Source organism: Galeopterus variegatus, unplaced genomic scaffold, assembly GCF_000696425.1.
Source record: "Galeopterus variegatus unplaced genomic scaffold, G_variegatus-3.0.2 Scaffold152, whole genome shotgun sequence".
Classification (NCBI taxonomy): domain Eukaryota; kingdom Metazoa; phylum Chordata; class Mammalia; order Dermoptera; family Cynocephalidae; genus Galeopterus; species Galeopterus variegatus.
Window position 1 is genome coordinate 913,441 of NW_007726263.1, and position 21,298 is coordinate 934,738.

The 21,298-nt window shown below is 35.1% G+C and overlaps 1 protein-coding gene across 1 annotated transcript in view; it reads left to right on the plus strand.

Annotated features, from left to right (window-relative positions):
• The window catches only part of USP53 (ubiquitin specific peptidase 53), a 72,994-nt gene that overhangs the window by 26,928 nt on the left and 24,768 nt on the right, over positions 1-21,298 (plus strand). The window contains exons 3-9 of the mRNA XM_008592158.1: positions 1,471-1,563; positions 12,528-12,662; positions 13,698-13,811; positions 13,892-13,974; positions 16,332-16,437; positions 17,307-17,453; positions 18,256-18,405. Of these exons, the coding sequence (XP_008590380.1) occupies positions 1,471-1,563; positions 12,528-12,662; positions 13,698-13,811; positions 13,892-13,974; positions 16,332-16,437; positions 17,307-17,453; positions 18,256-18,405 (828 nt within the window). The remainder of the gene's footprint in view (positions 1-1,470; positions 1,564-12,527; positions 12,663-13,697; positions 13,812-13,891; positions 13,975-16,331; positions 16,438-17,306; positions 17,454-18,255; positions 18,406-21,298) is intronic.

Genomic DNA, 21,298 nt, shown 5'->3' on the forward strand with positions numbered 1-21,298 from the left:
ATTTAATAGCTAAAATTTATTGTGTTCTTACTGTGTACTAAGCCCTTGTATGAGCATTACTTATGTAATTCTTACAGCAACCCTAAGTGGTAGGTACTACTTTTATCCTCATTTTACCAATGAGAAAACTGAATCTCAGAAAATATTTTGGCCAAGTCAGTCCAAGAGTTGGTAAATAGTAATGCCAGAATTAGAATCCAGATGGCCTGCCTTTAGAGGCTGTATTATTACCATAGTGCTGTACTACCAAAATTGTGCTATCATTGATATTCATCTTCTTTGTTGGTAAAATGGATTCCAATTTAATATTTTTTATGGTATGATAGGATATGATATGCAGGAAAGTTACTTAAACACTCTCAAGTGCTTTGTAAAGTACTGAGTTATTTGTGATAGATAAATGGATCCTACTCATTATGCTTTAAGAAAAAGCAACTTTCAAAGGGAAATTCTGAAATGACCTTTAGTTATTGAGTAGTTGAAAATATAGGAAATGTTAAAATCAATTTTTTATTAACCTTTGTTTTTAATTGGGAGAAATGAGAAATCATGAATGGATTTTCTTAGTTATATTATTTGAGGACATGACTAAAAGATATAGGGAAACTTGAGGATCTTAGTTCTTTGTTGTAGTAGTAATAGCCATAAATAGCAGCTGATATTCATTGCATGCCAATTATGTACCAAGCCCTGCTCTGAATATTACTTCATATATTATTATATATTATTTAATCCTTACAAGAACTCTATGAAGCAGGCAATATTATTATCCACATTGTATAGAATGCAGGTTTTTTAAGAATGATTTTAAGAAGTAGACTGATTTATATAAATAGTTATAGTCTTTTTGTTTGCTTTGTCTTTGTCTTGTAGTTGCAGATGATAACTGGATAATTGCAGCAAATATATTCAGGTTATTCCTTAACTGCTGCTGCTTTTTACCAAGCTATACCCCAATACCACACAGATACCCCCCTTCTCATTCTGTATCAGTGACCATACACACCTCTGCTCACCCTTTTTTGTGTGTGTGACAATGCACTGACCTCTATTTAGTACACCCTATCTTTAAAATCTGATTATATTTTCTTCCTAGATTTCAATTTTTTCCAAGTGTTATAAATCACTTCCTCTTTCATGTCTTTGCCAAGCCCTCCATTTAGTATCCCGTGTTTCCTTTTCATATCAAATCCTCAGCTGAGCAGTTAGTTTTTTCCTGCTCTGTACCTGTCATGGTTTTTCATGTGAGTCAGTCAGAATATCTTCTAAGTCCATCTTTTACATATGCACAATATGTGTGTAACGTTTGTATACTTGCTATTATTTGTGGTGTTTATGTATGTCTCATTATATACAGGGGATTAAAATAAGTTACTTATTAACCTTTTGCAATTTTTAAAGTATCTAAATCTTTTATCACAGTAAGAAAAATCTCAGTTTCTTTTTCCTTCACATCTCACTGTTTTTTAGGTTTTATGGCAGTTGGATATATTCCGACGAAGCTTGCGGGTTCTGACTGGACATATTTGTCAGGGAGATGCCTGCATATTTTGTGCATTGAAGGTAATCTTTCAATAGTTCTGTAAAATTACTATCAATTGTTTCTCCAAAAATTGAATCTTGATTGTTCACATGCTTGGTCAATTTGTTTGTAATTAAAGTTTATTGTCAGGTGATCTATAGTTTTTAACTCTTAAAGTATGACTTATTTAGGTTTATGTTTTCATTTTCTGCTTTCATATAAGAACAGTTAAAAATTAATATTCTAAATAGTATAAAATTGTTAGAAACATTACATTTTTTATTATTGAAATAATTCTTTGTTCATTTTAACAAATGTTTTTTGAGCTACTACTGAATTCTGGGTACTGCTGTAGTTTCTGAGGATACAGAAGTGAACAATACTGATTAAAACCACTGTTCTCATGGAGCTTATATTCTTGTAGGGGAGGAGACAATAAGTAAGCAAAATATAGAATATGTTAGATGGTAATAATTGCTACGGAGGAAAAATAAATCAGGGAAAAAGAATAGGGAGTGTTGAGTGGCCATGAAAGCCTCACTGAGAAAGTGACATTTGAATCAAGACCTGGAAAAGGTGATGGACTGAACTATAAAGCCATGTGGTGGAAGAGTCTTCTGGGCATACAGAGAAACAGTAACTATGTAAAGGCCTTGATATACAACATATTTCAGGAACACCAAGGAAACCTGGTGGCTGGCAGAAACCCCTGGTAGCAGGGGAGAGAATGGTAGGGGATGAGCTCAGAGGTAAGGTGAGTTGTGGTGGCTTTAAAACATGTCTTCAGATTCTCTGTATTCTTCCTATTTGAAGTCTAATTCTGTAAATATGGGCTAGCCTTAATGACTTATTTCTATGAAGTAGAATGTGGCGAACTGATGCTGCAGGACTTCTGATTAGAAAAGGTGATATAGCTCCCACCTAGCTCTCACTCGTGGGGTGCTTATTCTTGGAAGGGAGCCACCATGTTGTGAGGAAGCTGAGTGGTCGCATGGAAAGGCCACATGCAGGCATCCTGGACACAGCTACAGCAGAGGTCCCAGCCAACCACAAGACATGAGCGAAGGACCTTCGGATAGTTCTTGGTCCCAGCATTCAAACTGCCTCAAATGACTCCAAGTGGAGCAGAGTTGAGCCATCCCTACCCAAATTGCAGATTCATGATTTCATGATCAAAGTAATTTTTTTTTTCAGTAACTGAGTTTTGGGGTGGTTTGTTAGGGAGCAGTAAATCACTGCAACAGGAGTTCAGATTGTATAGGATCTTATAGGCCTTTGTGAAGACCTTGGCATTTTCTCTTACTGATTTAGGAAGTTTTGAGATTGTTTTGAGTGGAGGAATGATATAATATATCTTAACTAGGTGTAATGATTGAACTAGTTCCTTTTGGCTGCTCTGCTGAGAATAAATAGAAGAGAGACAAAGGCAAAAACAGGGAGTCCAATATATGTTAAGAATTCACTTGTGTCATTGAAATCTTTTGCCCCAGAATTCAAGATTTTGTTAACGTGTTTTAGAGATAAATTTTTTTCATTCTATGTTCTTGAATATCCTTAATGAACACACACACACACACACACACACACACACACACACACACACACATTAAAAAAAAATTTACATACCTTAATTTCCTAATAATCCTGAAGGGGCTGTTTGAGTAAGTTACCGACGGAAGAAATTTTATGTTCTCATTTTTAGAACATGGCAAAATCGGGTTATAGTTTAGGATGGAAAATGAACCTAGACCAAATTACGGTATCACTCTTTATTCCAGCAAATTTTGAATGTTTTACCCAATTGTAAAAACTAGTCCAGTTCAGTTTCCTAGCCCAATTTTTTTATAGCCCTATACAATCACCTCTTGTTCCTTCTGCTTGCCTCCCCCTAAAACAAAGAAACAAACAAACAAACAAACACCCCATGCATACCATCCATTGCACTACAGCCAAACTGGCTTTCATTTCTCAGAGCTGGCTGCCATCTTCAAGTCTTTTTTCATTGTTATTCCTTTTGTCTGGAATGCTTTTCTTCCACATGTCCTCATCGCTAACACACTTATTTCCTTTATGCCTCTCCTCAAGTGTTTTTTCCATCAGTGAGGCCTTCCCTGACTACCTTAGGTAAAAGGTAAGCTGTTTCCCTCTGTCTTACCTCTGGCATTCCTATCCCCATTACACTGCTTTATTTTTCTTTCTTGTATTTCCTTACTTTTTTCTCTGTTGTACTTAATCACATTGTGACATATTAAATAATTACTTATTTGCCTTCTTGTGACTACAACTAGAATGTAAGCTCCATGTGGGCAGTGTTGTCATCTGTTTTCTAGCATAGAACAATGCCCGACATATACTAGGAAGCAAAAAATAAATGATAAATGATGATAAATGAATGACAGTGTTGTACAGGATTAATATCTTAAACATTACCTGGAACAGTTAATTACCTAAATAAGACAAAATCTAAAAATTATTTTTTATCTTCTAGTATTCATGATTTTTTTTTTTCCTTTTTTGTCTTTTTTACTGACCGGTACGGGATCGCAACCCTCGGTGTCGTGCCCATACCGGGGACCGGCAACGGGATTGCAACCCTCGGTGTTGCGCCCACGCCACGCTCAGCCAGTGAGCGGGAACCGGTCACCACATGGGATCCGAACCCTCGGCGGGAGCGCCGCCGCGCTCCCAAGCGGCGCACCCTCCAGTGCGCCACCGGGCCGGCCCTAGTATTCATGATTTTAGCTCTTGTGATGTATAAAATAATTATAGTTCTGGCTATCTAATATCAGTTGGCATCTTTATTTTTTAATTTTATTTATGTTAAGTTTTTTTTGCTGTAGTAGAACAGACTCATGAAATATTTTTCTAGCCTACCATATATTACATGTAAAAAAAAATTTTTTTTTGCTATGACATGAACTGAATTTGGCCAATTCTTATTTGGTGGGTTGTCATTGAAACCTTTCTTTTTTCCTCACTTCCTTCCACATAAGATTGCATAAAACTGGAACTTATTTAAAAGTATTTCAGTTGTTTAAATTCAGTAAGGAAAATAGAAGACCAGATTAACATATATAATCTCATGTCCTTGAATGATGTTTCCACAGTTTCTTAGGCTAAGGTTAGAAGCAATTCTCAAAGTGAGGAAAATAGATAAGTTGGGAGAGAGGAGGACCTTTTCTTAAAAAATTAAATGTAATTATTATTTCTTCTCTGATGCTTCTTATAAAATGTACATTTGAATTTTTAAAAGGAAATTTAGTATAATAATAGTGAGAAATTGTCATTCTATTGAGGTTGTCTAAGTTTTGTTTGTTTTTCAATAGGAGTTTATAATTTTCTGAGGTTTAAGACCCTAGTAGAAGAAATAAAACATTTTAAAAGTTCATTTACATTACTTTAACTTTTTTTCCTAAGATTTGTGAATTCCTACTAATTTTTATGTGATTATATCTTTAATTTCTATAGTATATTTTTAGATTTAAAGCAACTTATCTCTAAATTCTGTTCTTAAACAAACTACATCAGAATCATATGAGGAATAGTTTAAAAATGGGCCTCACCTTAGGCTTACTCAGTCAGAGTCTCTGAGGATGGGACCTGAAAACTCTACATGTTTAATTCTTATGCATGCTAATATTTGATTTAGAGGCTGGTAAAACTATTTCTAAACTTTACTGATATGAATAATTAGTTTTAATTTTTATATGGAATGTTAGAGCAAAACACTATTCTGTATTAATTTCTGAGCATAGAGGTTTTTTTGTTTTTTTTTTTCTTTTTCTTTTTAACATTCGTTTGTACATATTTGTTGGGTATAGTGTGTTGTTTCAATACATGTATATACTATACATAGATTCACTTAGTGTAGATAGTGTAACTAGTGTACCTTTTACTCATTAATCCACACTTTCCCTTCCCCTGGTCCCCCTCTCCCTCCATCCATGTTGCTGCCAATGACAGCATGTTATTTTCTTTTAATAGCTGAATAGATTTCCATTGTGTATGTATACCACAGTTTTTTTATCCATTCATCCGTTGATGGGCGTTTAGGTTGATTTCATTTCTTGGCTATTGTGAAGTGTTGCAATGAACATGGTAGTGCAGGCATCTTTTTGATATATTGATTTTATTTCCTTTGGGTATATAGCCAGTAGTGAGATAGCTTAGCTCAGTTGTGAGGTATATCTATTTTTAGTTCTCTGAGGAATCTCCATACTGTTTTCCATAGTGGCTGTACCAATTTACATTCTCACCAGCAATATAAGAGTTCCCTTTTCTCCACATTTTCACCAGCATTTGTTATTTTTTATCTTTTTGGTAACAGCCATTCTAACAAGGGTGAGATGATATCTCATTGTGGTTTTAATTTGTGTTTCCTTGGTGAATAGTGATGTTGAGCATTTTTTCATAGGTCTGTTTGTCATTTGTATGTCTTCTTTTGAGAAATATTTGTTTGTGTTCTTGCCCATTTTTTAACTGAGTTATTTTCTTTCTGTTGAGTTTCTTACATATTCTGGATATTAGCTCCTTGTCTGACGTGTAGTTTGCAAACATTTTCTCCCATTCTGTAGGTTGTCTCTTCACTTTGTTGATCATAAACCTTTTTAGTTTGATATAGTGTATGAAAATATATAACAAATTTATAGTATATAGAAATACATTGGGGCATTTTTTATTTAGTTGCTTGTGCCTGATAGTCTCATTCAAAAAAACACTGCCCATGCCCATTTCATACAATGTTTCCCCTATGATTTCTTCTAGTAGTTTCAGGTCTTAAATTTTGGTCTTTGATCCATTTGTGGTTGATTTTTGTACACAGAGCGAGGTAGAGGTCTAGTTTCAGTTATCTACTTGTGGATATCCAGTTTTCCAAGCACCGTTTATTGAAGAGGCTATCTTTTCCCTAGTGTACATTTTTGGCACCTTTGTTGAAAATCAGTTGGCTATAAATGTGCTCTGTATTCTGTTCATTTGGTCCATTTGTCTATTTTTATGCCAGAGCCATGCTGTTTTGGTTACTATAGCTTTATAGTATATTTTAATTCAGGAAGTGTGATGCCTCCAACTTTGTTCTTTTTGTTCATGATTGCTTTCGCTATACCAGTCTTTTGTGGCTCCACAGAAATTTTAGAATTGTTTTTTCTATTTCTGTGAAAATGGCATTGGTATTTTGATAGGGATTGCATTAGATGTGTAGATTGCTTTGGGTAATATGGATGTTTTGATGATCTTAAATTCTTCCAGCCCATGAATATGGGATATCTTTCCATTTGTTTGTGTCCTCTTCAGGTTTTTTCACCCATGATTTATAGATTTCACTATAGATATCTTTTACCTCCTTGGTTAAATTTACTCCTGGAAATTTCATTTTGTTTGATAGATGTTGTAAATGAAATTGCCTTCATGATTTCTTCTTCAGCTATTTTGTTATTGGCGTATGAGAAATCTGTTTCTTGATTTTTGTGTGTTGATTTTGTATCTTGCTGCTATACTGAATTCATTCCTAGTAATTTTTCAGAGGAGTCTTTAGGGTTTTCTATGTGTGAATCATATCATCTTCAAATAAGGATAGTTTGACTTCCTCCTTTCTGATTTGGATACACTTTATTGCTTTCTCTTGCCTTATTTCGCTAGCTAGAACTTCCAATACTATGTTGATTAAGAGTAGGGAAAGTGGGCATCCTTCTCTCGTTCCAGATCTTAGAGGAAATGCCTCCAATTTTTGTCCGTTCAGTATGATATTAGCTGTGGCTTTGTCATATATGGCCTTTATTGTGTTATGGTACATGCCTTCTATACCTAGTTTGTTGAGTATTTTTATTATGAGGTTGTTGGATTTTATCAAATGCTTTTTCTGTGTCTATTGCTATGATCATATGTTTTTTTCCTTCATTCTGTTGTTGTGATGTATTGTGTTTATTGATTTGTGTATTTTGAACCATCCTTGCATCCCTGGGATAGATTCCACTTGATCATGGTGAATGATCTTTTTAATGTTTTGTTGGATTCTGTTTGTTAGTATTTGTTGAGGATCTTCACATCTGTGTTCATTAGGAATGTTGATCTGTTTTCTTTTTTTGTTGCATCTTTTTTCAGTTTTGGTATAAGGTTAATGTTGGCCTTGTAGAAACAGTTTGGAAATATTCCCTCCTCTTCAATTTTTGGGAAGAGTTCAAGAAGACTTGGTATTCTTCTTTTAAGGTTTTGGTAGAATTTGGCAGTGAAACCATCTGGTTTTAGAGTTTTCTTTGTTGTGAGACTTTTTATTACTGCTTCAGTCTCATTACTAGTTTTTGGATTGTTTAGGTTTTCTAGTTCTTCACAATTCAACCTTGGTAGGTTGTCTAGTTCTTCACAATTCAACCTTGGTAGGTTGTATGTGTCCAGGAATTTACCCATTTCTTCTAGGTTTTTCAGTTTGTTAGCAAATAGTTGTTTGTAATAGTCTGTTATGATCTGTGTATTTCTGTGGTATCAATTGTAATGTCTTCTTTATTCATTTCTGGTTTTATTTATTTGAGTCTTCTCTTTTTTATTCTTTAGTCTAATGGTTTATCAATTTTGTTTATCTTTTCTAAAAACCAACTATTCATTTCATCAATATTTTTTTTTTTCCTTTTTGTCTTTTTCCATGTCCGGCAACGGATCGCAACCCTCAGTGTCGCCCCCGTACCGGACCGGGACCAGCAACGGGATCACAACCCTCGGTGTTGCTCCCGCGCCTCGCTCCGCCAGTGAGCGGGAACCGGCCTGTATGTGGGATCCGAACCCTCAGCGGGAGCGCCGCCGCACTTCCCAAGTGGCGCACTACAGCAGTGCGCCACTGGGCCGGCCCCCCCATTTCATCAATATTTTTGATTATTTTATAAATATCTAATTCCTTTATTTCTGCTGTGATTTTTGTTACTTCTCCTTCTCCTAATTTTAGGTTTGTTTTGTTTTGTTTTTCTAATTCCTTGAGGCGGAATGTTTGTTTATTTGAAGGCTTTCTACTTTTTTTTTTTTTTGTCTTTTGTCTTTTTCCGTGTCCGGCAACGGATCGCAACCCTCAGTGTTGCCCCCGTACCGGACCGGGGACCGGCGACGGGATTGCAATCCTCGGCGTTGCTCCCGCGCCTCGCTCAGCCAGTGAGCGGGAACCAGTCTGTATGTGGGATCCGAACCCTCGGGCGGGAGCGCCGCCGCGCTTCCCAAGCGGCGCACTATCCAGTGCGCCACCGGGCCGGCCCTTGATGTAGACATTTATTGCTATAAACTTCCCTCTTGGAACTGCTTTGGATGTATCCTATAGGTTCTGGCATGTTGTGTTTCATTTTCATTTGTTTTTAGGCATTTTTAATTTCCTTTTTGATTTTTTCTTTAACCCGTTCACTGATTAGGAGCATGTTGTTTAAGTTCCATATTATCGTACAGTTTCCAGTGTCCTGTCTGTTACTGATTTCTAGTTTTATTCCATTGTGGTTGGACAAGATAGTATGATTTCATTTTTAAAAAAATTTGTTGTGACTTGTTTTGTGACTAGTATATGGTCTTTTCTAGAGAATGTTCCATGTGCTAGTTAGAAAAATGTGTATTCTGCAGTTGTTGGATGAAATGTTCTATAAATGTCCATTAGGTCTAATTGGTCTAGAAAGGAGATTAACTCTGATTTTCTTGGTAAATTTTCTGTCTGGATGATCTGTCCTTTGCTGAAAGGGGGTTAATAAAGTCTCCAACTATTATTGTGTTGGAGTCTATTTCTACCATTATGTCTAGTAGTATTTGCTTTATATATCTGGGTGCTCTGGAGTTGGGCGTATGTATATTTAGAATTGTTATATCATCTTGGTGAACTGATCCCTGTATCATTATATAATGACCTTTATCATTTTTTTTTTACTTTCCTTAGCTTGAAGTCTGTTTTGTCTGACATAAGCATAGATACTCCTGGGCTTTTTGATTTCCATTTGCAGGAAATATCTTTTTCCAATTCTTCACTTTAATGTGGGTCTTCATAGGTGAAGTGAATTTCCTATAAGTAGTATATTGTTCTTATTTTATAATCCATTCTGCTGCTCTGTGTCTTTTAATTGTGGAAATTAATTCATTTGCGTTTAGAGTTATTATCATTACACAGGGACTTATTAATGTCATTTTGTTACTTTTTTTCTTGTTGTTTTGTAGAACCTTCTTTCCTTTTTTCCAGTCTTACTTTCTTCCTTTGTGATTAAGTGGTTTTCTCTAATAGAATATTTTGATTTCTCACTACTTATTTTTAGTATGTCTACTACAGGTTTTTGTGCTATGGTTACCAAGAGGTTTACACAAAATGTTATAGTTATAATAAATTATTTAAAAATAATAACAACTTTGATGGCTAAGAAAAAAGAAAAAAACAAAGCCAACTCTAAAGTTTAACATTATTCTTCCCCTCTTTCTAACATTCCATTGTTTCAAGTTACAACTTTTAATATTTTCTATCTCTTATTCAGTTGTTGAATTTGTTATTATCCTTTTGGGTTTGTCCTTTAGTATTCATAGTGAGGATATAAGTGGTTTATTCACCAGCCTTATAACACTGAAGTATTCTGAGATTGTTTACATACTTCATTAGTGAGTTTTATACCTTCAAATGTTTTCTTGTTACACTTTAGCATTGTCATCTTTCAGTGTGAAGAACTCACTTTAGCATTTCTTGTAAGGCAGGTCTAATGTTGGTGAATTTCCTTAGCTTTTGTTTGTCTGGAAAAAACTTTATATTTCCTTCATATTTGAAGGTCAACTTTGCTGGATACAGAATTTTTGGCTGACAGTCTTTTTCCTTCAGCACTCTGAATATATCATCCCATTCCCTCCTGGCCATTAGGGTTTCTGCCGAGAAATCCACTGAGAGATATATTGAGGCTCTGTTGAGTGTTGTGTTTTTCTCTTGCTGCTTTCAGTATTTTTTATCTTTGCTTTTTTTTTTTTTTCCCCTTTTGTCTTTTTTCGTGACCGGCAACGGATCGCAACCCTCAGTGTCGCGCCGGGACCGGCATCGGGATCGCAACCCTCGGTGTTGTGCCCACACCTCGCTCAGCCAGTGAGCGGCCGGTCTGTATGTGGGATCCGAACCCTCAGCGGGAGCGCTGCCGCACTCCCAAGCGGCGTACTGTAGCAGTGCGCCACCGGGCCGGCCCCTATCTTTGCTTTTTAATAATTTGATTATGATGTGCTTGGGGTATTTCTCTTTGAACTGAATGTGGTTGGTGACCTCTGAGCTTCCTGTACGTGAATGCTGTCATCTTTCTCCATATTTGGTAAATTTTCAACCATTATTGCCTTAAATATGCTTTCTAGGTCTCTTCCTTTTTTGTCTCCTTTGGATACTCCAATTATGCAGAGGTTATTTTGCTTGAATGAGTCCCATAACTGCTTCAATTCTGTTTCATTTTTTCTTATTCTTTTTTTTTTTCGCTCCTCTGATTGGTTAATTTCATATGTTCTACCTTTGAGTTCACCGATTTTGTCCTCTGACCAAGTTTGCTGTTGGAGCTCTTTACTAAGTTTTTCACTTCACATTAACGTACTCTTTATTTCTAGAACTTCTATTTGGCTTTTAAAAGTGGATTCTATTTCATTGTCAAGTTTCTTGTTCTACTCCTGGATTGTTTTCCAATTATCGTTTAATTTTCTATCTATATTTTCTTGTGATTCCCTGAACATCTTTAAGTGGATTATTCTGAATTCCCTGTCAGGCATTTTATAAATCCTCTGTTCTTCTGGGTTCATTTTTGTTGGTTTCCTCTGGTGTCATATTTTTCTGTTCTTTCTTAATTTTTGTCTTCGGGTTGTTGCCTGGGCATTTGAGATGGCTGCCTCTTCCAGGTTTTATAGTTGTTCTTTGGTGCTGTTAGACCTTTGCTGCTCAATGTCAGAACTTTGTCTTTGGTTTGTGGTTGTTTTCCATTCTCTGGTGGAATAATAGCAACCGCCACCTCTTAAAAACTGTGCTGGAAGTAATTTGATACCCTGTGGTTAATTCCTGGATTGGGGGACATTTACTTTGGGGACTGGAACTTGAACTCTGTGCCTGAGCAAAATTGCTGCCTTACTGTTGTTTCTCAGATTGGTACCAGATTTTAAATGTCGGCCTTTTAGTCATTTCCTGATCATGTGGGAAATTCCAAATGCCTCTGGGATATGTGGAAATTCCAGCCTGGGACTGAGTCTTTCTCACAAACTGTGCCCCCTACAGTTCTATTGCACTTACCAGTCTCCACTTGTGTGGCAATTTTGTTGATGAGAAGGCAGATCAGCTGCCTACACTGCTCCCCTGTACAGTCCTATTGGATCAGTGTCCCCCACCCCCACCCACTGCAAACATTTCTCATGGGGCAGGCTCTGCAAGAGTTCCCTGTGAAGACTAACCAAACTCTGGGTCATTTCTTACTCCTGTTGGCTGTGTCCGCTCCCTCCTATGTCGGCACAGGGGAAGCTTGAGAGCAGCTTTGCTGGTCTGGGAAATGGGATGGTGCACTCCAAAGTGATTTTTTTTTTTTTTTTTTTTTTTTTACCAGAGGTTGCTGCACCCTTTTCCTCTGCAGATTCCAAGTAGCTTCATGCAAAGGGTGCTACTGCTGCTTTGCCATGTTTAGGTAGCTGCTGCATGTTCTGGTAGCTGCTCATTGAGTGGTTGGGTCTGGGTTTGATCTGGATAATCCTTCCTCCTGCTCCTTGTGGCTTTCCACACCTTCATGGACTCTTATTGTTGTGTGTTTTTCTCTTGCTGCTTTCAGTATTCTTGGGTCACTCTTCCTCCTGCTCCAAGTTCCAGTGATTACAGGATGGAAGTTTTTGTGTTTTAATTGTTGTAAGTTGATTGGTTGTGAGGAGCAGCAACACAGGGATCCTCCATTCCACCACCTTGTTGATGCCACTTCCCGTCTGAGCATAGTGTTCTGAGTTTGTGTTGTAATGAAATTATTGAAGTGGTTTTAAAGTTGTTGGCATGAAACTTACTGATGTACTTGTTGATTCCCAGACAATATTTGCACAGTTTCAACACAGTCGAGAAAAAGCACTTCCCTCAGATAACATAAGGCATGCTCTTGCAGAAAGCTTCAAAGATGAGCAGCGATTTCAACTTGGCCTTATGGATGATGCTGCTGAGTGCTTTGTAAGTATTTCTGATAATCTTTAAGAAGCCAAAATAGTAGTTTTCATTCGCTAGATGATGCAGATTTTGAGAAAAATGAAACAAAAATTCATAGCAATAGAAAAGTGTTAGAACTGGTCAGTAGATTCATGTCTTACCCATCCTTCAAGGATCTATTTAAACTCATCTGTATTTTGTGTTATACTTTTGATTTGATTATTTCTGCTGCTATAATTTTTACTGAGTGTTAGGCCACTAAAATATTTTAAAATTTATTTGTTGCAGCAAGAACTTTGCTAAACATAAATTATATTACTTAAATTAGTGTTCTACGTCAACAGGTTTTCCATGTCCAACACATTCCCAGCAGTAATATTTCTCACTGCATGCATTGAGTCTCACTGGGAGAGAAGGGGATCTTGTTTGGCAACTGTCAAGGCCACCATTTCTGATACATGCCATACTCCGGGTTGAGAATCACTGAGGTGGTTATTCTAAGGCACTGTGTTACCACCATGTTAATAAGTAGAGCATTCCTTTGATCAGGAATATATATACCCTATATACCTTCTAAAATATGTATGTTGTTTATTAAATGTCTCAGTAATATAGATGCCACCTACATGTAAGACAGAACCATTTCTTCTCTTAGCATTATTTGAGCCTCCTTACTATAGTGTCCATTCAACCTGTCCCTTTACATTCCATTTTCAGTGGCCACCAGATTAATATAATTTTCTTCAAGTTAATGCTTAATCTTCAAATATTTCTGTGATTCACACCTACACTTTTTCTGCAGACATTTAATGTCCTTTATAATTAAATGTTACGTTATACTGTTTGTTTTGCTAAAAAAAAAATTTTAAGCTAATGCTACAAATGGTGAATAACTGAACAACATTTGAAGTGTTGATTAGAGAGGAAAACTAAAAAGCTGACAATGTGTATGATGCTCCTAAATTTACACTTTGGAAAATCTTCAGTTAAAAAGAGTTGCATTTTGAAGTGTTCTCTGCAAGATCAGCAACTCCTATGTCTTTTTTATTTTTAAATTAGGAAAATATATTGGAGAGGATTCATTTTCACATAGTGCCAAGCAGAGATGCAGACATGTGTACCTCTAAATCTTGTATCACTCACCAGAAGTTTGCTATGACTCTGTACGAACAGGTGAGATGGCTTAATTATTTTATTAGATATTACATTTATGTTTTATGATTGATAGATTAAATGTATGTTTTTACCTATAGTGTGTGTGTCGTAGCTGTGGAGCATCATCAGATCCTCTACCTTTTACAGAATTTGTGCGGTACATTTCTACAACAGCCTTATGGTAAGAACCTATTAAAGCTCATTCCCAGCACACATTTAATAACACGTTTAGGCACATTGAGCATTTATTCTATAAACCCACATTAAACTCATTAAAGCTATTTCTTAATCAACAAAATAGTGTTTTTGATAAAACACATACATATGTGAATTTCCCCTCTCTGTCTGAGACTAACAAATATGCTACTAACAGAGGTACTAAGTAATATCTATCTCATTTAGATGTTTGTAATTTAGCCTAATATATGTATCATTTAGTGAAATGTACAAAATATTAGTCACAATTTCTATAAATTTGTAGCAACTTTTTGGAATGGTGAAAGGAAGCGTAAAATGGCAAACACAATGGTAAATAGAACTGTACATGGTTTCTTCATTTTTGCTAAGATGTTCCTTTTGTAGTGGCTGTGTACTTGTCAGGTATACTATGTCCCTTCATGATGATAAGAGTTAGGGTAAGCAGAAGAGGAAGAAAAATGTGAACATACTCCTCAGGTTACTGCATTCGAGGTCTCAGTATTCACCTTACATAAAAATTTACCGTGATTTCTTGCCTGCCTGCCTGCCTCTTCCCTTTCCCTCATTGTCTGTGAAACATTAGCTAGTCTAAAAATGATCCCTAGACCTCACATAATAAAGATTGTTGGAATACTTTCCAATAAGTATTTGAGAATATAAATATTTTATGTGATAAACATTTAATGAGATCATAAATGTTTGCAGAAATTTTATGCAAAATACATAACATAGATCAATTATTACCTATCAGAATACATCAGTCCAACAGTTAGTTGATGAATGCTGCCAATATTTTTGTCAGTGTACAAAGTGAACATCATGTTTTCATCTATTTCATATTATTTAACTTCTTTTCTTGGGTGTAACACATTATTTCTTAAAGATTATTGAAAAAAAACTATTTGGTTATTTGAGTGTGTTTAACATCTTTCTTATATATACAAAGTTGAAAAACATTGGTTTAGAGAGACATTCTCTAAACTTCAGTCAATTGTAGGCTCTTTTTTTTTTTTTTTGTACGAAAAGTAGGATGGTGTTTGAACAAGGATAGACCAGAAATAAAAAGCAATAAAATTTTAACTATACTTTGAAACTTTTGTATAAAGTAACAGCACCGTGAGATAGTATCTAACATAATAAGAATTAGATCCCCATCAATCTCTGCCTGATCCACACTGCAAATTACAGGACTACAGACTTTGAATTCTAATTCTAATTTCTCTTTTTTTTGGTAATAAGGATTGAATTCCAATTATCAAATACTATGTTCCAGGTTTTATGTAAATTGTCTCTTTTAATCTCATCAAAAACACTATTTTGTTGATGAAGAAACAGGTTTAATGATGTTAATCTGGTAAGTAGATGAATTAAGATTCAAACCCAGCTATGTATGACTTCAGAATTTGCCTGGTTAACCAATACTCTGATGCTGTCAGTTTTGTAAAATCATTACATGCAATTTGAATGAGCTTATTAGATTTAGGGCTTTCTAGCACACTTGTAAAGTGTTTTGGAAGGGTACTTTTAGATGTTATCATATACTTGTAGGTGATTTAAACTATCGAACTTTAAAATATATCCAGCTCTAGGACAGTTTTATTACAATTAAGTAGAACCAGAGTATCTAGAATGTAAACTACTAAGGGTGTTTCAGCCAACATTATATTTCTTTTTGGAAATGTTTAAATAGTTGTTTAAAGGTACTTAATACCTTGATATGTAAAAATATGATTCTTAGGGAGGTTGAATAAAAAGTAGCAGAGTTACCCTGTAATGAATTAAAAGGTCTGAGTAGGCTCTAATCAAATGATTAACATTCATAATTGGAACAAAAGGCACAAGTCTGGCTTAAATAACTTTGGTTCTGACTTCTGCATTAATTAGCAAAAGGCCTTTTCCTAGCTGAAACTGTTACCTTTGTTTCTGGGAACTCTGAGCCAAAGAGGGAGCCTTTCCTATAATTTTGTTGTTTTTGTTAGGGTAGAGTTTAAACTCAAATCCCTACATGTTAAGTAATAATTAAAAAAAATATTTTGCCTTAGAACTACCTTCAGACAAAGCATCTTATCCTCATTTATGTAGTTCCAAACAAAAGTATAATTTTATGTTATTTTATTCTATACTTGGCCTAATTTTATTCATTATATACTTGCCAAATTTAATAATTTTCCATTGTATGGAAATTTACTTTATGATTAATTTTTCAGACACAGTCATGTTTTAGGAAAGGCGATATGTACCTATATTGACAACTTAATATTTTTCATGCATAATATATTAAATCTGTTTTAAGTGCATAGGCTAGATTTGGGACTTATTTGGGACTTTTTTTTTTTGTAGCAATGAAGTTGAAAAAATGATGGAAAGGCATGAACGCTTCAAGCCTGAAATGTTTGCAGAATTGCTACAAGCAGCAAATACAACTGATGACTATAGGAAATGTCCTGTAAGTATAATTTGGAGAATGTTAGTATGTTTCTATGTTTGTAAATTTGAAAATTGACATTCAGAAATTATCACACAAATATTAATTCTATATAGAGATTTAACTATAAGAATTTATTTTTTCAATGTTATTTTTTCAAACTTTATACCATGTGAGCTATTTATCTTAGCACTATTTCCTTAAAAATCTAAACTATGTGAAGGAGTTATGGTAGCATATGTTGACTGGATTTTTTTCAAAGTCCTGAAATTTGTCATTTAACTAGAGAGAGAGGTTTTTTTCTTTAAATAAATATGATAAGTGATATTCTTTTCTCATCTAATATTGTTAATGACTTCAGGAGTTTTATTTCTGCTTTTTTTTTTTTTTTTTTTTTTTTTTTTTTTTTTTTTTTTCCTTTTTGTCTTTTTTCGTGACCGGCAATGGATCGCAACCCTCAGTGCCGCGCCGGTACCGGACCGGGACCGGCAACGGGATCGCAACCCTCGGTGTTGCTCCCGCACCTCGCTCAGCCAGTGAGCGGCCGGTCTGTATGTGGGATCCGAACCCTTGGCGGGAGCACCGCCACACTCCCAAGCAGCGCACTGTAGCAGTGCACCACCGGGCCGGCCCTTTCTGCTTTTTTTGATTGAATTCTTATTTTGACATATTTACAAAAATACTAAAGAATACTTTGATTTAAAATAAACTTCTTGTTTAATCAATAATTAAGACAAATAGCTTGTTAGAAGTCAATTTCTGATATACTGAAGAATTAGATTTCAGATGTATGTTAAGATTATCATTGTATAATACTGTATAAATAAAGCTTTGCATTTAATATGTCTGTTTTGATAATTTCAAAATTTGCCTTTTGTGTTTTTCTGTAGAGTAACTGTGGCCAAAAAATAAAAATTCGCCGTGTTTTAATGAATTGCCCAGAGATTGTTACAATTGGCTTAGTCTGGGATTCTGAGCATTCTGACTTGACCGAAGATGTTGTTCGGAATCTAGCAACACGTCTTTATCTTCCTGGGGTACCACAATGTTTTCATTCTCTTCACTTTTAAATTTCTCTAAAACATCTTAATATATTGTGATACACTTACTTTTGTCTTTCGAAACTAAATTTTCTTTCTAAAAGCAATAGTAATAATCAGATGTAACTCTGATAAAATATAAATTTAATCATACCAGGTTGACTGAATGCCTTTCCTGCATAGACAAGAAAGGGCTTTTAATTACAGACTAAACTATCTCATGCCCTTTTCCTCTTTCACTGCATAATAATGATGTGATAATTATATATATATATATGTGATCATGTTTATAAATATAAATATTAATATAAAAATGTTTAAGATTTAAAATTCATCTGTAGCACTGATTTCTTTATATGCTTCATTGTTACTTAATATTTTGAATTGGTTTATGTTACAATTAAAATTTTAGATAATTATTTCTTAATTAATATGTTTAATGTATGTTCAAATATGTGATTCAATCAAGAATCATCAGGAATATGTAATTTACTTACATTTTGAGTTTATATATATATAAAGTGTCAGTTCTGTATTACTGAAGAGCTGTGTTACTGAACTTATTTGTAGTGAATTTATTTTATTGGACTTAAAGTTTCTATGGACTACTTAAAAGTAGTAATTCTGTTAACAGTGCAATGTCAGTAGTGCCTTCAGTACTAATATCTTAATACTGGATTGGGACAGTATACATGAGAAATTTTTTTCATAATAAGTGTAATACATGATTTATCAAATTATTGTTCCTCACTCTGTAAAAGATATAATATTAAGTGTACATTATTAATTTTTTAAACAGCTTTTTTATAGGGTTACTGATGAAAATGCCAAAAATAGTGAACTTCACCTTGTTGGTATGATCTGCTATACCAGCCAACATTACTGTGCCTTTGCTTTTCATACCAAGAGTTCCAAATGGGTATTTTTTGATGATGCAAATGTGAAAGAGGTAAGTGACACTTTCACTAACTGGAATAATTATTTTTTTTTACTTTTCAGGAAAAAAATGTTATAATAATAATGGTATAGAAAATGACATAATTGTTGTACAACATAATAACAAATGAATGTAATAATAGTATCATTAAGTTCAAACTTCTTTTTATTATTAACATATGCCTTATTTTGAAGCCAACTTTTAAACCAATTGATTTCCAGAATAATAAAAAGTTGACTAAGAAATGTTAGTATACAAATATTAACTGTTAGTGATCCCTGTGTCAGTGATGATCATGCCCTTTTGTCTGATACATAGATATGTGTATTTCTTTGTAGATGGTTCACAGTTGCTTGTGTAACTATTGATGAAAACATACTTGCTTTTTAAAATTTTTTACGACAATGTTTTTAAATTTTGAGTGTGGTATACAGTTATATATATCTGTTATATCCTTTGGTAAATAATTTACTTATTCAAACATAATATTGTGTAGAAAACTAGTGAATAGTAGTTCTTAATAAGGAGTATTGCAATCAGTGAAGCTTTTTAAAAAACATACAAGAAAGAAAAAAAAAGGGCTGGCCCGGTGGCGCACTGCTATAGTGCGCCGCTTGGGAGCGTGGTGGCGCTCCCACCGAGGGTTCGGATCCCATGTATAGACCGGTTCCTGCTCACTGGCTGAGTGAGGTGTGGCCACAACACCGAGGGTTGCGATCCCGTTGCCGGTCCCGGTCCGGTACGGGCGTGACACTGAGGGTTGCGATCCGTTGCCGGACAAGAAAAAAGACAAAAAGGAAAAAAAAAATAAAATAAAAAACATATACAAGGATACTTCCAAAAGTTAGTGGAAAATAGAACTACAAGATAATATGAATCTTTAGGCAGCCGAAATAGCTCAATTGGGAGAGCATTAGACTGAAGATAATATGAATCTTTCCATGAACTTTTTGAAGACCCCTTGTATGCTTGGAGTCTTAGATTCTTGATTCGGTGGTATAGGGGCAGGTATCTGAATTTTTTAAAACTTCTACAGAAGATTCAGACTTAGCACAGTTGAAACTGTTGATCTTGTCAATACTGTTCTCAGGCTTGTTGACCTTAAGAATACCATTATTAAGTAGTAAACTGATGTAAAAATACAAGTTCTTTGGTTGTTACAAGCAGATGATGTAGAATTACATTTAGCTTCACTTTAATATATAACAAAGGACCATTTAACAGCACTACGATTAACTAAGTCAATAAAATATCAAATTTTGGTGTTTAGTGGACTTCTGTCCACCCATGAAATATTAATGGCTATGGAAATAGCCCTTTCACTGTTAAAAACTAGAAAAACAAACAAAATAGATGAAACAACTCTTTTTAGACATTGGAAAACATGCAGTTGAACAGAGAAAAGGGAAACAAATGAGATAAGCTCTACAATTACCCCTGCTTACTGCCTAGAGGTAGTTTTGGAGTTGCAGTGCAGGGAGCGGGAACCCAAACAAAGCCCAGTAGTCTCACTGAGTTCCAGAGACCAAAACGAGTTCAGAGAGGCCAAGAAGGCTAAAAATTTGCAGGATGGAAAACTAGAAAGAAGGCTGCACAGAAGGAAGGTCCTGGAGATTGAAAGAGGGATCTCCTTGAATCTTTCGATGAATGGTGATCTATGCATGTATGGGGCAAACCTGCATGAGCAGTATTGGGGTGGGGAACCACTGGAAAACAGAAAGCCAAACAATTCCCAAAACTCATGCAAAGCTGGTAATAGTTTGCATCCTCACCATCAAGAGTGGAGAGATATTGTAACACATAAGCATCAGCTAGAATCCTCAAAAAAATATTGCCTTGATAATGGGGCTATGTTATACCTAGACTGAAGGTTGTTCTCAACCTGAGGTAAAAAGTTTGAAATGAAGCCTTGAAAGGACTGAGCTAATTCTACTTTTTAAAAGATCACAACAAAATTCAAAGCCTAACAATGTAAAATTCAATAAAATTTCAATACGTCTTTTCAAAATGGCATTCAATAAAAAATTACCAAATATGCAAAATAGGAAAATATCACCCATAACTAAAAGAAAATAAATGACCAGAAATGACATAGATGGAAATATCAGACAAGGATATTAAAACCACTTTTTATGTAGAGAGATTTTTTTTTTTTTCCTTTTTGTCTTTTTTCGTGACTGGTAACGGGATCACAACCCTCGGTGTCGCGCCTGCACCGTGCTCAACCAGTGAGCGGACTGGTCTCTATATGGGATCCGAACCCTCGGCGGGAGCGCCACTGCGCTCCCAAGCGCCGCACTCTACCGAGTGCGCCACCGGGCTGGCCCGAGAGATTTCTAAAGTAACATTCAATAGCATGAACTATAAAAATAAATGATAAATTGGACTTTATCAAAACTTAAAACTTTTGCTCTTCAGTAAGATAATGTTAGGAGAATGAAACAAAAAGCCATAGACTGGGAGAAAATATCTGTCAAATATATATCTAATAAAGACTATATCCAGACTATATAAAGAACTCTTACAACTCAGTAATAAAAAGACAACCCAATTAAAGAAATGAGCAAAAGATTTTGACAGTTCACCAAAGAAGATATATAAATGGCCCTTGAAATATTTAATACATCATTAGCCACAAAGGAAATACTAATTTAATTTACAATGAGATTTCAGTATTCTCTCATTACAGTGGCTAAAATTTAAAGGACTGACCATACCAAGAGTTGTTGAGGATGTGGACCAGTTAGATCTTTCATATGAGACTGATAGAACTGAAAAACTGAACAGTCACTTTAGAAAACAGTTTGTCAGTTTCTTATAAATTTAAACATATGCTTACCATACAGCCCAGCAATTCCACTCCTGTGAAAACACATGTCCACACAAAATTTGTACTTGAATGTTT